The sequence below is a fragment of the Rhinatrema bivittatum genome, chromosome 13 (assembly GCF_901001135.1).
Source record: "Rhinatrema bivittatum chromosome 13, aRhiBiv1.1, whole genome shotgun sequence".
In the NCBI taxonomy this organism is placed as follows: Eukaryota; Metazoa; Chordata; class Amphibia; order Gymnophiona; family Rhinatrematidae; genus Rhinatrema; species Rhinatrema bivittatum.
The window spans coordinates 10,424,875-10,442,985 of record NC_042627.1 but is presented as its reverse complement, the minus strand read 5'-3'; the positions used below and the strand labels follow the sequence as shown (position 1 = coordinate 10,442,985).

Genomic DNA, 18,111 nt, shown 5'->3' with positions numbered 1-18,111 from the left:
TGCATACAGTACATGACTTTATTGCATCTAAAACACAGCAGCTTTTTCAATACACATAGATGTCAGTATGTACATTTTTTCTTTTTACAAAAGTGGAGGAAGAAATGTACACTATATATAACAGTGCAGAATACTAAGCAGGCAGAGGGGAATTAAAAACGAGACTCAGTGCAGCTTCACACCAGAAAGGGGCACAGAGGAACACTGCGGGCTGCGGCTCGGGCCTACGTCGGCTCAGTGCTACTACTAGCGACGCGCTGCGATTGTCCAGCTTAGCACCCTGTTTAGAAACACATCCCAAAAAGGACAAAAAAAAAAAAAAAAAGTCTAGCAATAACAATTTATCCTAGCAAATTCTCAATTCTTCACACCTTACAGTACAGGCTTGCGAATGGAGTGAAGAGGCAGCACAGAGTTTGCTTGGGGCTTCATTAATTCATTGGATAGGGAGGCCACTGAGCTCTGCCTGCTTCTTGAGTACGGCATTTTGCTCGCTGGACCTGCCGCAGAGGGAGGCAGTTGCTTAGGCTGCTCAGTGAATATCTGACTTCTGTGCCTCCACTAGGTGTGATCAGGTGAGTGTCGCCTTTAGCGCGTGCACGCACCCCGTGGAAGCACGGGTTCGGTTCAGTGGAATAAACCACCAGACAAACCGTGCTGTCAGCAAATCTCTTCACACAGCACTTCGGTCTGATTGTACCGGAACATTTCCCATATAATGCAACAAGGATGAGCGTATCTTGGCCATCATATCATCACTGGCAGAATGTAAGCAACCCCTCCCAATGGAACAGAAACCAATTTTGGAAAAAGGTATGTGCATGTGTGTGTGTGGTGGGGAGGCTAAAACGTATCCTGGGTCGTTCTTAGGGGAGGGAGAACCCGATTTACTAAATTTGGGACTCAGGATCCCATAGGTTTTAATTGTGGCCAATAAGTAAAGAGGTAATGGGTAATACTGGCTAGAGCGGGAAAACATTTAACCATCAGAAAGGTTTCTTCCAGCTGCCCATGATCCCTTCATGACTGGCAACGAATTCAAGTTGCCCGTAGCTTACTCAGCATCAGCCCCAGGCAATGGCAGGGGAACAGGATGAGCTGTGGAGGACTTGGGGGTGAAGAAGAACAGAAAGCGCAACTCAATGGTTCTTTTCTGTCCAAGCTACAATTCTCTTTCAGGTCACCATTACCATTTCTTACCGTATGAAAGCAGGACAACATTTTACTCCTACAATTTAGCAGAGCTCCAAAGTGCTTCTAAAAATCCAGAATGTTTAAAAAAAAACAAAAACCCATCTAAAACTATTCAACAACCTTTTCAAATTATCCCTTCCCTTATAGGGGAAGGGCATGAGAGGGGTGGTTGGCTGACATTTTCTTCCTGCTCCTTCGTACTTCCAGCTCAATTGGACCCAGGGCTGGAATCTGGACCAGTAATAAAACCTTCATTCATACCTCCCTGGGGGATTCCACCCCCTCCCCCATTGTGTACACCATGCCAAATCAACTAACCCAGTCGTGATGGTGACATCCCTCAGCTGAGGGGGTCATGCGGCAGGGCTCCTCCCAGAATGCTGCCATCATGGGGCCTAAGTTTGGCCACTGAGTGTTGCAACGACTGGAAGGACCTGACATGAGAATGGAAGCCCGGGTCTTCTGAGCTGCAGGGCCACGGAGTCGCTGGGCTGGCAACGGTCAGGCTTCAACGCACCCGGAGCCCACGCCACAGGGCTTCACTTCTCAAAATGGACCAAGTGGCAGCCTGACTGGAACATTTTTAGGTATTTCAATGTTTCAATAGGTGCAGCGTTCAGCAATCCAGATGGCACATTTTATTTATGTTTAAATATCATCAAACCTTCTTGAACATGCAACACTTTGACAACAGATATGCTGGAGAAAATAAAGCTATGAAACTGGCGGATGCATCCAGGAAAGAGTTTTGTTTCACAGATACAGAAAAGGTCTTAGCCCTTGGAAAAGTCCTGCCAAAAAAACACCTGTTCTGCCTAGAGAGGGCCCCCTCGGATCCACCAAATCAATGCTAAGAGAAAGAGGAATGAGTGGGGGAATCAGACTTAGCACCCTCGTCCCAAGCAGACTCTGCCACTGCCGATGCCAAAACCCCAACCTCTGCTACCAGACACGCTGCTGAATCTTTTTAAGCTAAAATACAGAAAATGAACATCATCTCATCTAAAGTGAGCAGGAAACACAACAAATCACTTTATGGCACTGTCACCCAAACGTAATGGTGCACTCTGGGGGTACTATGTCCAGCCATCCCATAATACTTAGCCGATCTGCTGCACTGAGGAGCCACAAAGCAATGAATCGCTCTACTGAGTATTGAGCCACCCTACAGCAAAGAAATCTGAAAGGAAGACTCCTTCCTGAGAGAAAAGGCACTTGTATGAGAAGAGATTCTGCACTCCATCTGAGCTTGGAGGGCGCGAGCATTACCGTACCGCCGGCCTCATCACTTTATGGGCTTCACGTCCCGTCTCTCCATCATTCATTACATCGTGAAAAGCACCGCCTCCTGCAGAATCTGATATTTCCACCGGGCGAGAAGAGGGGTCTTTCTCCCCCCATCATCCCTTTGATTTTGAATAACAGAAACGTCATGGCACCTGGAAATGTGAAATTGGTAGGCGCTTTGCAGTAAGCTCGCAGGCATGGTAGATGATGTCTTATGGCAGTAGAGATGTTGTCTACGGCGGCAAGCCATCACTCAGCTTCAGTCTGGTGCCTGCCCAGACTGAAATGAAAATGCTCTCTTGCAACTTGTCTACAGTGGATAGGATTCACCTGTTAGCTCAGCTAAAGGAGCTGCTCTTTAAACGATACAGTGGTAGAGTACCTGGCTTGCAACTGGAAAGTTGCAGGTTCAAATCCAGATATTCCCCCCCGTTGATAAAACAGGCTGCTGCAATGTGGAATGCACAGCAAGTGTTGAAGCTTCCTACCAGTGGTTCTCAAATCTGGTTCTCCAGACCCTCTTCCCCATCCACCCACCCAAATAGCTCTGATATTGAGGATATGTAATGAATATTCATGAGATATATCTGTACACATTTGGTCTAAGAATGGGAATAATTTGTGCATATAAACCTATATCTGTTGGTTGGTCTTGCAAACTGTATTTGAAAACCACTGCCATCATATCTAACATCAGTTGCTTTAGTATGGATGGAAGGTTACTTTGGATGGGTCAGTCTACTGACACCAATAAGAAGATGCATGCTTGGCAGTAGACCGGTGCTCAATAGGAAAAGAGGAGGGATGAAAATGCCAAAGAGGGTGACAGCACTGAAGGAGTGCTACTTTGTAAAGCCAAGGCACAGATGTGTGTTTTTCGGTTTTTATAGAGTCCCTTCTTCATCCATCTCAAGGACCTCCCATAGTTCCAATAAAATTTCCCACATAAATACTGGCATTTGTGCAATTACATTTTTTTTTCCCCTTTCAACACATGGTAGAAACTACTTCACTTACAGATTGTACATGGAGCTAAAAGATATAGAATAGTAGGCATATTCTAGATTTTCAAGGCTACACTATGTTGTAATGGTTTTTACTTGTTGTACACTGCTGGGGAGTCTGTCTTAAGCAGTGATAGATAAATAAATACTATAATTGTGGCCTCAGATTTTGAAAAGGGGGTGTAAGGGGGCCATGAACTTAGTGTAGCATGAGGTGTGATGTCAGAATAGAGGAGGAGGGTAAGAAGAGATCTGGCACTCCCCAGTGGGAGCTGTCACAAGTTTAACAAAGCTCCTTTGCCCTTGTGGTTCAAGGTCTTCAAGCTTCTCTTTCCAAGAGAGAGGGTCTTCAGGTGTCTCCTTCCAAAGGTTGTTCTTCTTCAGGGGTACCCCTTTCAATACAGAGGTGCTGATGCAGGGTGGTCTCTGCAAGGGGAGCCCTGCTTCCTGGCCTGGGAAGGGGACTGGGCCCCAGGTCTTCAGGAATGGGGAAGTCATGCCTTGGGGTCCCAGAGGGATTCCTGGGACTTTTCCTGAGGATTTCTAAGTTACCTGAAGCCTTTGCGGGAGTTCAGAGGGAAAACTCCCATCAAGGGAATGTTCTTGGTGCTACTGACTTGACAACGAGAATCTGAAGTAAAGAGAAACAGGAGGAAGAAGAAGAGCCTGCAGGTAGCAGGGGGAGTGCCCAGAAGGAGGGGGTGCCAAAATTGCTACTGTTTGAGAATCTTTTTTGTGCTACTGGACTTTATTTTTTTTCTGCATTGACTATGCATTAAGCTATAGTTTTCCTGAAATCAGTGATCGGTATAGGGTTTTTATTCTTTGAACAACAGCTACAGTGTGGAGGGTGTTGTTTTGGTTCTTTACGGGACTGGTTTCAAAGGGCTCCTGCTGAGAGAAGCCTTTAAGGGTCCTCAAAGACGGACTCTCCCCCCCCCCCCCCCCCCCCCGTGCAAGAAGAATCTAGGAACATGAGCACTATTGCAGCCCATGACCTCACACCTGAGCCCCTGCATGCCAGGAGAAGTTGGGGCAGGGGCTATAGAGGTAAATATGGCCTCCGCTACACACCACGTATTGCATGAGTGAGGACATACATCGCATTTAAGAGATTAAGCATACCTTGCCTATGCTAATCCCTGCGTTCTTGAATGGCTGCACCTCAGAACACCGACTCAAAACTCACCACTTAATTACCTTCCCTTTAGTCTGGATTCTGCACTTAATATTAAAACTAGATCTTGCCATATAGTTTCACTCCTGGTATACTAACAATGACCTCCTGCCTGGTTTCATTGACTGCTTTTGGGAATAACTGCCTACCGCTTCACACTTTACCTATGCTGCAGCACATGTAAAGCTCCTTACACATCTAGGCCTGGATTTAGGAACATTAACATAGGCAGCCGCCTAGGGCACCAGATTCGGAAGGTGCCAAATACGCGGGCTGAAGAGGAGCCTGCTCCCGTTTTCTGGCGCCGCTTCAAAGGGACGCTGCAGTGGCGCTCTGGCATCTCCCCCTTGATCTCCAATCTCCAGCAGAGGCTGGAGGGAAACCCTCTTCTCTCTGGTTCTGCTCATGGGCAGCAGAGTCTTAAATCCAGCCCTGTACACCCCCAAACTAGCCAGGGCTTATCAACTATGTTTCTCTGGAAGAAACGAGTCCCAGATCAATTTGCCTGCGTGGAGCTGGGTTTGTTTATTCCAAATGCTTTCCCCAACGGACCATGCCACAGGCTCACCATACCCTTTGAGAAAGATGGTTTCCCCATCTTCCTCCTAATTTCACCCTCTCATGTAAAGCCGGTGTACGTTGTCCTAATTGCTTGATATGTGAATCAGCATGGATTTCAGGAATAAGCTACTTGTGGAACATTATCTCAGAATTTGCTTTGTAGGCATTAAGCGTCATGGGCAGGTAAGATGAAGGTCTAGAAGCCCATTTGCTATAATACAGCTTCTGGCATCATTAAATCGAATTGCTTGATCTGAAGGTGTTCATGGATAAGCCGGAGTGGCCAGCTGCTTTGTAATGCTCACTGTCATAGCAGCAAACAGCTGCATGAACTACACGACTGCATCATTGGCCTCCCAATTGGCGCCACCATTAATATTCCATTTATGGCTTTCGCTTCCAAAGCTGGGACCATGACAAGCAACCTCTGCCTTGTGAACTGTCCTCTTAAGGAAAGCCAAGCACAAAACAGATCTTTTTACATAAGTCTCTACTATGAGACCTTGAACAAAACATACAGTAGGAGCTTTTGTCGGTCATTTCCTCCTTATCATCCAGTTGCCACATACCAAGGAATATTAAATATCCATCTTCTATGTGCCAGTGCTATTCTAATACCCCTGTATCACAGTTTCCAGGAGGAATCCTTTAAACCAGCTTACAAAAAAGCATGCATTGCAATCTGTTTTCCACCCTGAAGTTCTCCCTATGCTATTACTTAAACTGGACTTCTAAATCAAGAGACATCACATTCCAGAGGCAACTGCTGCTGCTAACCTCTCCCCCCAACAAGGCTCGAGGGAATTAGTGCAAGAATGAAAGGTCAGGCCCGTTGAAATACACTGAATGAAACTGGTGCATGGAAGAGCATCCCCAGGCAAGCAGTCTGTCTTTCTTATGGAGGGCTTTTCCAGGAAATGTTTTACATTGTGCAGAGAAAGCTCCAACAAATCTTTTTTATCCAGGTTTTCAATTTGAATAACCGGTGAGAGGTTTGATCTTCTAACCTCATTGGTAAAGATTTAATGCTCAGACAATTGCTTAGGTAGTTCATTATTCAGCATAGCCTTTATTCCCCAAGAGCAGATTTGCAGATGAGAATGACAGGGGAAATGGTATTAAAGCTCTTTCTGACTCGTGGGATTTGATAACAGGAAGATGTGTAATTGGAAGGCACGTTTAGCAGGTTGTTGACATGAAACCAAGGATTTGGCTTCCAATGACATAACTGTTTTTCATACAGATCATGAGTACCTTGAGAAAGTTTAAGATCATAAAAACCTAAAATGCAGTACTGTCCTACAGCCGTACAATGCAGAATGTCTTAGCTATAGCCGCACAGCCGTGGGTGTGCTGATGAATACAATGTGTCATCCCAATGATCTAAGTGATAAGAACACAAGGACTATATTATTGGGTTTACAGAATGTTCTGTGACCTAAAAACATTAATGTTTTAACTTTTGACATTGAATAAATATCAATGCTTTTTATTTTCCATTTGTTCAAAGTCTGAAGTTAAAATTTCAGTGAGGTCACCACTGTGATGTCACCAGCCATTATTAAAGCTACCTTGTCACTGGCTGATGTCTCAGAATATTCTCGCTGCATATTGAAGGATTTCCTTACATGCTCAGTGATGCCATTTGACAAATAAAACTTGGGTTTTTTTTATCAACCATAACACTTTCTATTCTTTGCAGCATATACAAGCTTCTCCAAATACTGTAAAAAATAAATCAAAAACAACCAAACTGCAGAGAAAAGAAAAACATCAGAGAGCTGAAGGGAAGAAAGCAGCATTCTGCAAGGGGCGGTGAAAACCAGGAAGAGACTTAAATGTGACTACCAGAGGAGTGAGAGTGAGTGAGGGCCTGGATTCCAACAGAAGGAGATCTAAGAGAGAAGAGGAATGGGTCAGGAAGGAGCAGAGATGCAAGTCATTTCCAAAGTAAAAAAAACCCAACAAAAAACCAAGAACGAAAGCAATCAACAGGGATGAGGAGCACCAGGAGGGGCGGGAACCTGTGGAAATGAAGACTACAGACAGCATTATCACAGCCGGAGCTTTCAACGTAACATGCGCGCCTACTGTACTGTTCACTCCTTCTACATACTCTTTCCATTTATTCTTTACCCGGGAGCATCAAATAGAGCATTATCTGGCTCTCACAAAGAGGGCCACTGGCCCTTAGGTTTGGCACAAAATAATCATTTCCATGCTCCGCTTTCAAAACATCCTCCCACGCTCATGCACTAAATAATTCTTTTTACGCTTCTCCTTCACTTTGTCCAAATCCCTTGTCAACATTTTCAACTCAGCAGTCTCCAACTCAGGTTAGTTTGAGTCCACTTAGAACCGTGTTTCCTTTTAAAGCAGTGGTGCCCCCTACACACAACAACATTCAGGAGGAGGACAATCCTTATTACATGTTAAGAAAGTCAAATAACTGGGCCATAGTTTGTAAAATGGCCCCATTTTAGGGAAAACACAGCCATTGGCACCCGAAAGGAGACCTTTATGAAATGAGTTGGGGGTCTCACCTCAGTTCCCACTGGGCTGTGTCCTCCATATCCCGAAAAAGAACACCACAGTTTGGGACCAAATGAGACCACCGGCAGCAGCAGAGATGCCAAAGAACTGCAGAGCACTGGAGAGGGCATTGCCCTCATCCCACAGCACTGAGGCACCTTCTGAGCTGCCGCTACTATGGCTTCACCGATTTGCAGAAATCCGCATCAGACTTTTATAGAAAACTAAAGGTTTCTGCGAAAATCCGATACACATTTTTCGCAAATCAGTGAACCCCCGTCAGCTTTGGTCTAAATTCGGTGATTCACAGAAGCCCACAACAGGCAGATCCACATTATATTTCCATGATTTTTTTTCCTGGTGAATCTAGAAAAAAAAAAATCTGAAAATTTCAGTGACTCGGCTTCTAAATTTCACCAGACTCGATTTATATGGAGAATGCTTTGCACATTTTGATCCAGCACCTTTAACCTGCATTAAATTCGCGTGACTTCCTCTTCCTTCCCACCCTCATCCCCTCACCAGTACCACACACAAACACACACAGTTCCAGCCAAATGAAACGGAAACTGAAAAAAAGAGCAAGGTGGGTCTTCAGCCTTTCTACTCTTCCTCTCCCAGCTACGATTCTTCAGTCACTAGCAAGGAGGAAGAGGAAGACCAATCGCTAATTTCTTGGCGTCTCGTTAATTTTGCCAGAAGAACAGTACATTTTACAACAGGCCCACTATTATTATTATTAAGTAAGAGCTATCCTCCTGCTTACAGCATATTTAAATATCCCTGTGAGTAGGACGTATTGATGTGCAAAGTTAATCACCAGCTAATTCTCAACGTTTTGCAGTTCAGAACTTCAGGGACTGACAACCAGTATTTCCTTATTTTCTGGAGCACAATTTAATTCCTTGCCCCACTGCACACAAATCCCAGTCCTTCACCCTGTCACTATCACAGTATTTCTTCAGCGGCATAGTCCACATATCTAACAGTCCATGAAAAGCACTTAAAAAAATCCATGTGTTTTTCCTATCCTTTTGACCTCATTTAACGATTCCTACCCAACCACACCAAGAGGTTTATTAAAAATCTAAACTGCAGAAAAAGCAGCAGCTGCGCCAGCCTTTGGAGGTGCATGCACATGCGGTGATGCGGGGTTTACTCTGATGCAGCCCAGCCATTCTTGTAGTGTAGCAATGAACTTGGGAGTCTTTTCCATGAATGGGAAGAGAGCCTTGGGTTTGTGGGGACCTTGCCTTATGCTATCAGCATCATGGGCGATACATAGTATGTCAACTGTCAACAGCCTGTCTGCTGCTTTTGGCAAGGGTCATTGCACAGAAGCTTGGATGACGAAAGGCTTCTAGATGTAGCTGTTTTGTAACTTGTTGAGTAGATGTCTACTCAAGTATTTTACATTATGAGTTTACAAGTCTTATTTCTTTTGTAGTACAGTCCACGATCTGAGGTGTCCAGTCCACGTACTTCTTTTTTTTAAAAAAAATGCTCTTTAAATTTTATCGCATCCTCACTGACCTTGGGATCTCCACAGTTCTGTGTTTTGAGGCTGGTTGTGCTTCTGCTGGGTCAGATGTCTTCCTGGCAGTTTTCGGGCTGCTGCCACATTTCCGGGTACCCTGGGGGCTGGCTAGGCCTTTCTTTGGCATCTGGGGGCTGGACTGAGCTGAGCCAGCCTTCCTTCCCGTGGAGGGGCTCTTGGACCCCTTGGGTTTGGTTGACTGCTGCATAGCATCAGTGTTCTTCAGTGACTTCAGCCCCAGCATCTCACAATATCGGTTGCACTGATGAACTGAGGTGAACTGATCCATAAGGGCAGGAAAGCAACTCTCCTTGAGGCCTTGGTACCTGAAAAATTCATATAAAACAAATATAGGCACCGGTATGCACATTTCATTTCTTCATAGCTTTGAGCATTTACTGCCGCTTCCCCCAGTCTCTTAGTATCCTGATACTCGGCTCCAGCTACCATGCACTGCCAGATTCTGTTATGAATATTACACCTTGGCCCTAGATCTCCTGGAAAGATACTTAACTCTTCCACAAAGATGATTTTCACATCTTATGCAATAGCTGCTTCCCTATGGCTGCCCTCTGTCTTTACACGGTGTTGTCCATCAAATCACCAATACCTAAATTAAGGGCTTTTTATGTCTTCAGGTTACTTTTAGTGGCGTCATCTCCTACCCTATAGTGTAAATCAACTCCCGCTTAACTAATTTAAAGACCAATTGAAATTCTCCAATAAAATCAGTTCTCAGGGAAACATTTTTATGTAGTGTGGGGACTGCATACAATGCACTGTACTGAACACACAAAAAGAAGATCATCTTTTACCTACCCCTTGGATTTTGTAGCAATTCCTATGTTTGTGATCCTCCATCCAACACCTAATGAATGACATCACATTTCAGAATTCTTCTTTTAAAACTGATCATTTTGCTTAAATAAACGGTAGCTGTTTTTCCCAACACAGTCACATACAAGCATGCTATCTGCTCATTCTCCTTCATGAAACAGGACTACTAAGATTTTCCAGAGATAAAAACGCTGTAACTCCACTGCAAGCCATTGATTTCCATGAAAATGCAGTAATCCATAAAGGCGAATGTACTAACCTGCAGTAAAATTGGCCGATAATATGGGTTATAACGTGGGTTATCAGCCAGTTTTACAATGGGCATTATTTACTCATTAAAACTCCAAGTTAAATGTGAATATGTTAAAGGGTATTAAACTTTGGGTTTGCAGGAAGCAATACTTGCATTACCAGTGGCAGCACTGCATGAGCCTTACCCTTCTTGTGATGCAAGGGTTGATGGGGGCCATGATGTCCTCTGTACACCTCTCTCCTGTGGCCCCTATGGGGCTGGTTCTCCCACCCTCCCACCCCCAGCGTAAGCCTTCAGAGGTCCAGGAGAATCAGTGGGGGTGGGAAAGAGTGCCCCCCCCCATCCTGACTCACAAAGGTAGAGTGCATGATGGCATAGGATGCTATTTTGTCCTAAGGCACTAGCAAAGCAGGATGAGGGAGCACTCCCTCCTGCCTCCAGACTTCTTGGTCTTCTGAGGAGGTGAGCTGGAGGGGAGAATACATCGGCATTGCAGGGACTGTTGCTGTACTCGAGTGGTGAGAGGATCTTTTGTTCTCTTGGGGAGTCTTCTTGACATCCTGGGGGTGGGGGTTGGGGAAATCTTCTGGGCACGGAGGGCAGGGATTTGTAGGGAACATTGTGACTCACAGTAGACTTTGCATTAGCTCCTGGAGTCTAACCCACAAACTTAACCACACTTCAGAGAGGTGTAATCAAGCTTTTTGCATACCGAAGGGTTAATGCAAATCATTTTTGTGTTAACCATATTTAAATATTCATGAGCCGCGTGCAATGCAGCTTACTAACATTTTTATCGTGTTAACGCAGCGTCGACACGCGCATTAGCGATGTATTTAATAGGTGATACCGCATTTTCTCTTTTCTGCTCTTTAGTACTTCAGCCGTTTTGGGATACATCCCCGTGATTAATGAGAAAACAGCTTGTATCGCCATCATGCAGAGTGTTTCTCCGCAAGTCATCTTTCTCCCACACACAGTTTAGACAAGGGTTAGGATCACTGTTCCCGGTTTGTTTCTGAAAGTACTAACGGTTACATTAGGATAAGATACAGGAACTTGTTTCCGAAGACAGAAACTAATAAAAGAAAGGCCCTGTTCAAGGATCCATACTGACAAATATTGTGGTTTTTTTTACTGTGCCCTGCCTCCTGGGAAACCAATAAATAAAATATCTACAGGAAAAATGTATCCTGTGCTGAATATTCTGCAAGAAACAAGGGTTCAAAATGTCTTCTATGTGGTGAGATCATGCAGGAACTCCCAGCAAAAGAGCATTAAAAACGACTGCCTACTCTATTTTCTGCACTGCGCATGAAAGTGTCATGCACAGCACAGATAAGTGTGCACCTCATCTACCAAACCTCCCCAGTTTGTCCCACTGATTAATATTGCTCTTTCTTTCTGCCAAGTTCCTGTGATACGATCTCATAGTAGGGGGATATTTCTGAGGCAAGCTGCCTCTTCAGTTGCATATTGTCCAGAAATGGATATGCCCCAGTGGGCCATGTCTGTCTTAGACATATCTCAGACTGATTTTTCTCTTGCATTCACATTGTATTTTGTACCTAAATGTACTGTGATTGGTAATCCTGGTTGTGTTGCCCTGAAGCTCACGGGACTTGCCAGCAGGTGTCTTCTTGGGGTTCAGGCAAATATTTCAAAGGGAAAGATGCCCTTGGCATTCTCTGTTGTAGAATTATTTCTCTTCTTAGAGGAATACATATTTTCCTAGGGTCTGAGAGTTACAGCTATGGGTGAGGATGTTATATAGCCCAGGACATTCTGGATTTAACCCAAGACAGAACTCCAGTAGGGCCATTGAAGATGGAGCCCCTGTATCATGTGCAAATCTCTCTCGTGCTTTTTATTGTGCATATCCTGAAAACCAGAGTGACTGAGTGTGTCCTGAGGACTGGTTTGAGAACCACTGCTCTAGACAAGGACTTCAATATTTAAAAACTATTCTTGTGTTCTCCTGGCTGTCTTTTGTTTTTTTGAGCTTGTTCATCCAGATTCCTCCTCCTAAATGATCTGATTATCTTTTTCGTGTCTGTCGGCTAATGGCTGCAAGGGATTTTTCCAGAACCGGTGCAAGCATATTTGGTGCCCTAGGAGAACCTTTTGGCATTCACCCCCTCCCCCAGCGTAACTACTGGCTGCAGTGGCTGCAACACAAGGCTTCCTTCTTGGATGTTATTGGCTCTGGTACAGGACCTCTCTCGACCTCACACTGGAAGGATTTTACCAACCTCAAAATCTTGGTGCTTCGGGCGACGGCCTGGTTTGCCAGCCCTGGAAGAAATGTGGGCCACTAGGGTCCTGCACGCCCATTGTCCCTTCGCCACTGTGTCTGCAGCCCTGACTTGTATTTTTGGTTGGCTCTTTCTGTGTTGGCTTTTCCCTGATTTGCACTGCTGTGTAACTGGTTGTCTCAATTCAATTTCTACTCGTAGTTTTGATTGCTTTGTATTGTTTGCATTCTCACCTCTCAACAAAACCTAGTTGAGGCCATTTTAGCACCAGATTGCCCATTTTAAGGAGAATGCAGGACCCACAAAGGATCCAAGTCTAGTTTGCGTAGAATTTTCCAGTCTAATCTCTCGTAGAGAAGGAAGTCTCAATAGTTGATCTTTAATAGTTACAGTTAGTCTGTTAGTTTAGGATAAGGTTTATTTGTGGGAGACTATTTGTAATCCATGAGAACTCTCTGATCTCGGAGGACTCTGTATAAAGAAATTCCAAAGGGAGACTGAACTGTACTTTTGTTCCACCGAACACCTCTGTATTTTCACTGATCACCAGTTACCAGAGGACATGCACACGGCCAGGAAGCAAGCTACGGCCTTTTCATCTCCATGAAGACACTGTCCTTTGATCCAGCATAGATTGTTGTCAGCTCCTTCTCAGACATCTACCAAGTTATCCACTGCTCGAAGCACGGTGTTTAGTTATTTTGCACCATCAGTTTGGAATTCTGTTCTTTTTCAGCTTTGCTTTAAGAGGGATTGTTTGCGATTCAGATAAAAACTCAAGGTACCGTATTTCCACGACAATAACCCGCCCACACACATAACCCGCAGGTTTTCAAAATTTATGTAAGAAACCTTTAATATACCCCGCCTCCTCATATAACCCGCGGGCAGACAGGGCGCTTGTCCAAGGGGGCGGGGCCGCCGGCACACTGACCTTGCGCACTCTGCGCGCCGTGTACAGCCCCATGCCGTCCTGCACGCTGGACGCCTTCAGCGAGAAGCGCTCCGGTACGTACATGCCCAGCATTTTCATGGCCTGCCCCGGGGTGCGAGCCGCTCCCTCTCACATCGCCGGCGCTTTGCTTCCCGAGGGAGTTTGACCCTCCTCTCTCGTTGTCCCCTCGTTCCTTCCTGACCAATCAGGAAGCGGCCGGGCGCAGGGATAGGACGGACTCCTCTCAGCTGCAGCCTATCAGATGCGCGCTCTCCTTGACGCTTTGTTTTGTTTCCTCCTTCGCTTCTATTCAGAGTCGGGAAACTTTATTGGTCGGAAAGTTTGTCCACGTGTAGCCGAGTCAATGCCCGCGGCGGAGTGGGCGGAGGGATATACAGCGTGAAGCGCCGGGGCGGGGGGAGAGAGATGTTAACCGCTGCTGTAAAATTTTTTCTGGATAACCCGCCCACGTTTATACCCCGCGGGGGGCATGCGGGGTAGGTAAAAACGCACATTACCCGCGGGTTATATGCGTGGAAATACGGTATTTCCTGCATCCTAGCCACTTGGCTCATTTACATTTAGCTATATAAGGTTGTCTTATTAGATTAAATAAGTATGAGATCCCCTACATTTTATTTTTGGATAAATAGTCAGATAAAAAGGAAATCATGCTGCGTTAGTTGTAGAATAGCGTTTCTGAATTTGAACTGGCATTAGGATTTATTATTATCATTTTCATTGTAGAGATCCTCGAGGTCTCCCTAGCTCAAGCTGTGGGTTAGGCCATTGGAATAGATGGGAGTGGGGCATTCGCTGACCAGCACGTCCAATCAGGTTGCTGGACTGGTCAGCCCAGTCTGTATAAAAACAGGCAGAATGGGAAAGCCGAATGGCAGTTTCAGTTTGGAGTTTGTTTTGTGGGAAAAGGAGTGCGCCATGTTTGGAGTTTCCCCAGTCTGCAACATCAGGCCCCACAGCCTGGTACCTAGGAGAGAGGAAGGGGCACATCTCTATCTAGTATCTGCCCAGTCTGGAAGGGGTTGTCTCAGAGAAGAGGAAGATGGCTTTAGAGATGTTGCTTTTGGGAGCGTCTCTGTGCCTGGTTTCTGGAAGTTCCCCCCCCCCCCCCCCCCATCTAGTTGAGGTCAGGGAAAGAGCTGTAGTTCCCTGCCTGCCATACAAGGAGGGGAAGCAGTGTCTGGCCATCGTAGAAGTTTGCTGTATTTTGGAAAGGAGTGTTCCTTGATGTTGGGAGGAATTTTTGACGGCCATTTCTGTCTGGGAGAAGGAGCTGAGGCGCATAATTTTTGCTGCCTTCTTGGAACATCAGAGGAGAACAGAAGACTCAGGGCCCCCACTAGAAGCTTGGATTCCAGCACCTGGGAGGAAGGGTCCACTAGGGCCGACCAGCCTGAGGGGCATTCACATGGAGGAAAAGGACCGTGAATGTATTCACCTCCAGATGTGGTTACTGAAGGTTAAATGAGGAAACTAAGCCAGACCTTTGACTGACCTTGAATATTTGTTACAATAAAGTTTTGTTTGGAACGCCCGACTCGAGTGTTCTGGGAGTCCTTGGTGCTGGGGCAGAGACTGGGTAAAGGGGTCAAGAGAGACAGAGAGAAAGAGATTGTTCCCCCCTGTAAGCCTTAGGCCCTGGAAATTTAATTCCCCCAGCCCCCATTTGGAGAATCCACACCCCAGGGCTTCAGTGACACCGTGTGAGGACTTAGTTCTAGGACTGAGTGTGTCCCTTGTACTGTCCAGGCTACAACCCCAAAGCAAGGGGGTTACATATTATTATGTTGTAGTAATTTGGTTTGTTGGTTAAATGTACATGTTTGTAATATTATTTCATGAAATTGTATTCCATTTTGATCTGCTAAATGAAAGGCAGAAAATCAAGTTTTAAATAATAAAACAAATAAATACATTTCAGGCCTCAGCCTAATAAAATGCAGTGATCTACAGAGGCCATTACTTTTAGTCCTACTGTGCCATCTGCTGAACATGTGCTGAATAGCACTTGCTTTATTCTTAATATCAGGACAAACATGGTGGCCACCGGGGGTGCATCATGCAAAATGCAACGAAACGCTCCATTTCATTTGTCTCTAAAAAGAAAAATGGGGCAGAAGTGATTCCCAGTCGCTCCTGCCCCTCTAGATCCATGTCAAAATGACATTGGCTGGCCATTTTAACAATGAGATCCAGCAGGGCAGGAGCGACTTGGGATCACTTCTGTCCCATTTCGACTTATTCAACCCTACAGATGGGGTGAGATCATGTGCCTGAGAAGTTGCTACCAAGCCATTCAATGGAGGAGTCTCCTATTGGTTAGAGCAGCGGGCTATAGGCCAGGGCTCAAATCCCACTGATGTGACCTTGAACAAGTCATTTCACCCTCCATTGCCTCCGGTACAAACCTGTAAGCCCTCTGGAGCTAGGGAACTACCTAAAGGTACTTGTACGCAATCCACTTTGAAGTGGAATGTAAATGAAAAATGATGTCTAATGACTTTCTGAAGCCAGCTTGTTCTTACCTTCTAAGACTGTGACCAGGAAGTTTCCATTTGTCCACTGGTACACCCAGTGCTGAAAGGTGCAACATTTCTGATCAATCTCCGAAGAGCTCTGCATGTGCAGGGCTCCGCCCCGGTCCTTCGTGCAGTGCTTCTCAAAGTGCCCCACCAAATCCTCTTCAATCGTGGCGTAGGGGACGTTATTAGCTGGCCGATAAATGAGATTCAAGGGAATTATCCTGGAGAAGCAGCATGGAAAGAAAAAAAAATAAAAATCAAGTTTCACAAAAAGAAAAATCCACACTCAAGGCGACCAATATTTGAAAGGGTCCCTTGAAGACCTGCGTTTGCTCATCAGGTCATTTGGGACCAGAAAAGCTGTGGAAGGGAAGACCGGGTCAAGCACTACTCCAATAGATACTGTAACAGCAGCAAAACAGGAAAGGAAGAGGCTCCATAAGGACTCAGCCAAGGGAAGGGAGTCTCTTAAGTAACCCATCTATGCAGGAGAAGGGCAATTAGAGGAATAAGTGCAAAACAGCACATGACCATGCTGTATGTCACAGGCTAGGATTTCGCAGGTCTTAAACTGAAAAGCCAAACATGGAGGAGTTCAACTTAAGGGCAATAACTTCATCTGGGACAAGGACTCACACAAGCCCCTTTTCTGCTGATGATTATTTCCTGAGCCTCTGAAGGGATGAATGGGAAGGTGGCCTCCCTAATCTCCCTCTCACCTTCCGCCCCTGAAGCGAACCCTCTGCAACCCTCCATGCCCTGCTCCAGAAAGCAGAAGCACAAGCACCAAGCTCCCATGCGAAACTACTCTACAGTGCAATAATAACAACAACGACAGGCCACTCACTCTGGTACTTGTCCAAAATCTGGAATCGCCCGAGCTTCTGCAGCAAATATCTTACAATATTCCCTTGTAGTATTCTGAATTTTACATTCCTGGGAAATTAAGGGGGGGAAAAAAAAATCAAAACACCAGTGACAATTCGTTTTTCTCAACGGTCCCGGATTAGGTGTTCTACCTGAGCAGCGCTGGAAGCCCCTGGAGGTGGAAGCACATTTCCTACAGTGACACCTGGTGGCTTAACTAAAGAGAAAGACTGAACACAGGGACCTATGTGTCGTTGCAGCTCATGCAGGTTAACGGCTCTATGTACACTTCTTCCTGGTTCAGGAGAAGGCTTTATATAACTTGCAGAGATCCTAGTTTTTCCTCGAGATCCAGAAATGCTCCTGTAACTCTCATTCCATATCCAGAAAGGGGTTGGCTGCATGGAACAGCCTCCTAGAGAAACGGTGAAGACAAAAGCAGTAACAGGATTCAAAAAAGCCTGGGACAAGCACGGAGGAGCCTTAGTGGTGTGTCGATGAGGATAAAACCAGGATTAAGTAACCAAGTGATACTGTGCCAGGCAGGGATGGATGATTGCTTCACAAAAGGTCACATTCAGCCACTTGTCCATCCACTCACAGTCTCTGTGCGTTAATAAACTGCCGGCATTGTAAAGCTCCTTGCAGAACCTGTTTTATAGGCAGGCTTTTGGCTTTCTAAGGTTTGTACTTTATTTGTTTTATGGTTGTGTTTCTAGCCTGATAGCTTCATTGCTGCTCATCTCCGGGCTTGCCAGCTCAGGTAGGCTCTGGATAGCAGAAGCCTTCACTCACTGCAGCAGGTGTTGGTTTCAAAAGACGAGAAGCAAAATGCCCCATGGGAGCCTGCACAAATGTCGAAATGGAAAGCCAGGGGCAGCTGGCAAACGCTGAATATCAGAAGGAAGAGCATGGGAGCGTTCCTCAGGTGTCGGCGCTTTGCACAGCGTTCGACCAGCAAACACCTTGCTGGGCAGACTGAGTGGACCATTTTGGTCTTTATCTGCTGTCATTCACTGTGTCACTGTGGATTTTTGCTCGGAAACTTTCTGTGGGTGTGAAGGATCCGCAGACCTCTGCATCTGCTTTCTGTGTGGTAGGTTTTCTACGGAAAATAACGCAGGAAGGCT

The 18,111-nt window shown here is 45.6% G+C and overlaps 1 protein-coding gene across 4 annotated transcripts in view; it reads right to left on the bottom strand.

Annotated features, from left to right (window-relative positions):
• Positions 1-18,111, bottom strand: part of ALPK3 (alpha kinase 3) — a 115,442-nt gene continuing 97,331 nt past the window's right edge. For all 4 annotated transcript variants that reach the window (XM_029574384.1, XM_029574382.1, XM_029574385.1 and 1 more), the window contains 4 exons: positions 16,962-17,050; positions 16,118-16,335; positions 10,112-10,160; positions 1-9,618 (listed from right to left, as the gene is read on the bottom strand). In XM_029574384.1, the coding sequence (XP_029430244.1) occupies positions 9,270-9,618; positions 10,112-10,160; positions 16,118-16,335; positions 16,962-17,050 (705 nt within the window). In that variant the 3' untranslated portion in view covers positions 1-9,269. The remainder of the gene's footprint in view (positions 9,619-10,111; positions 10,161-16,117; positions 16,336-16,961; positions 17,051-18,111) is intronic.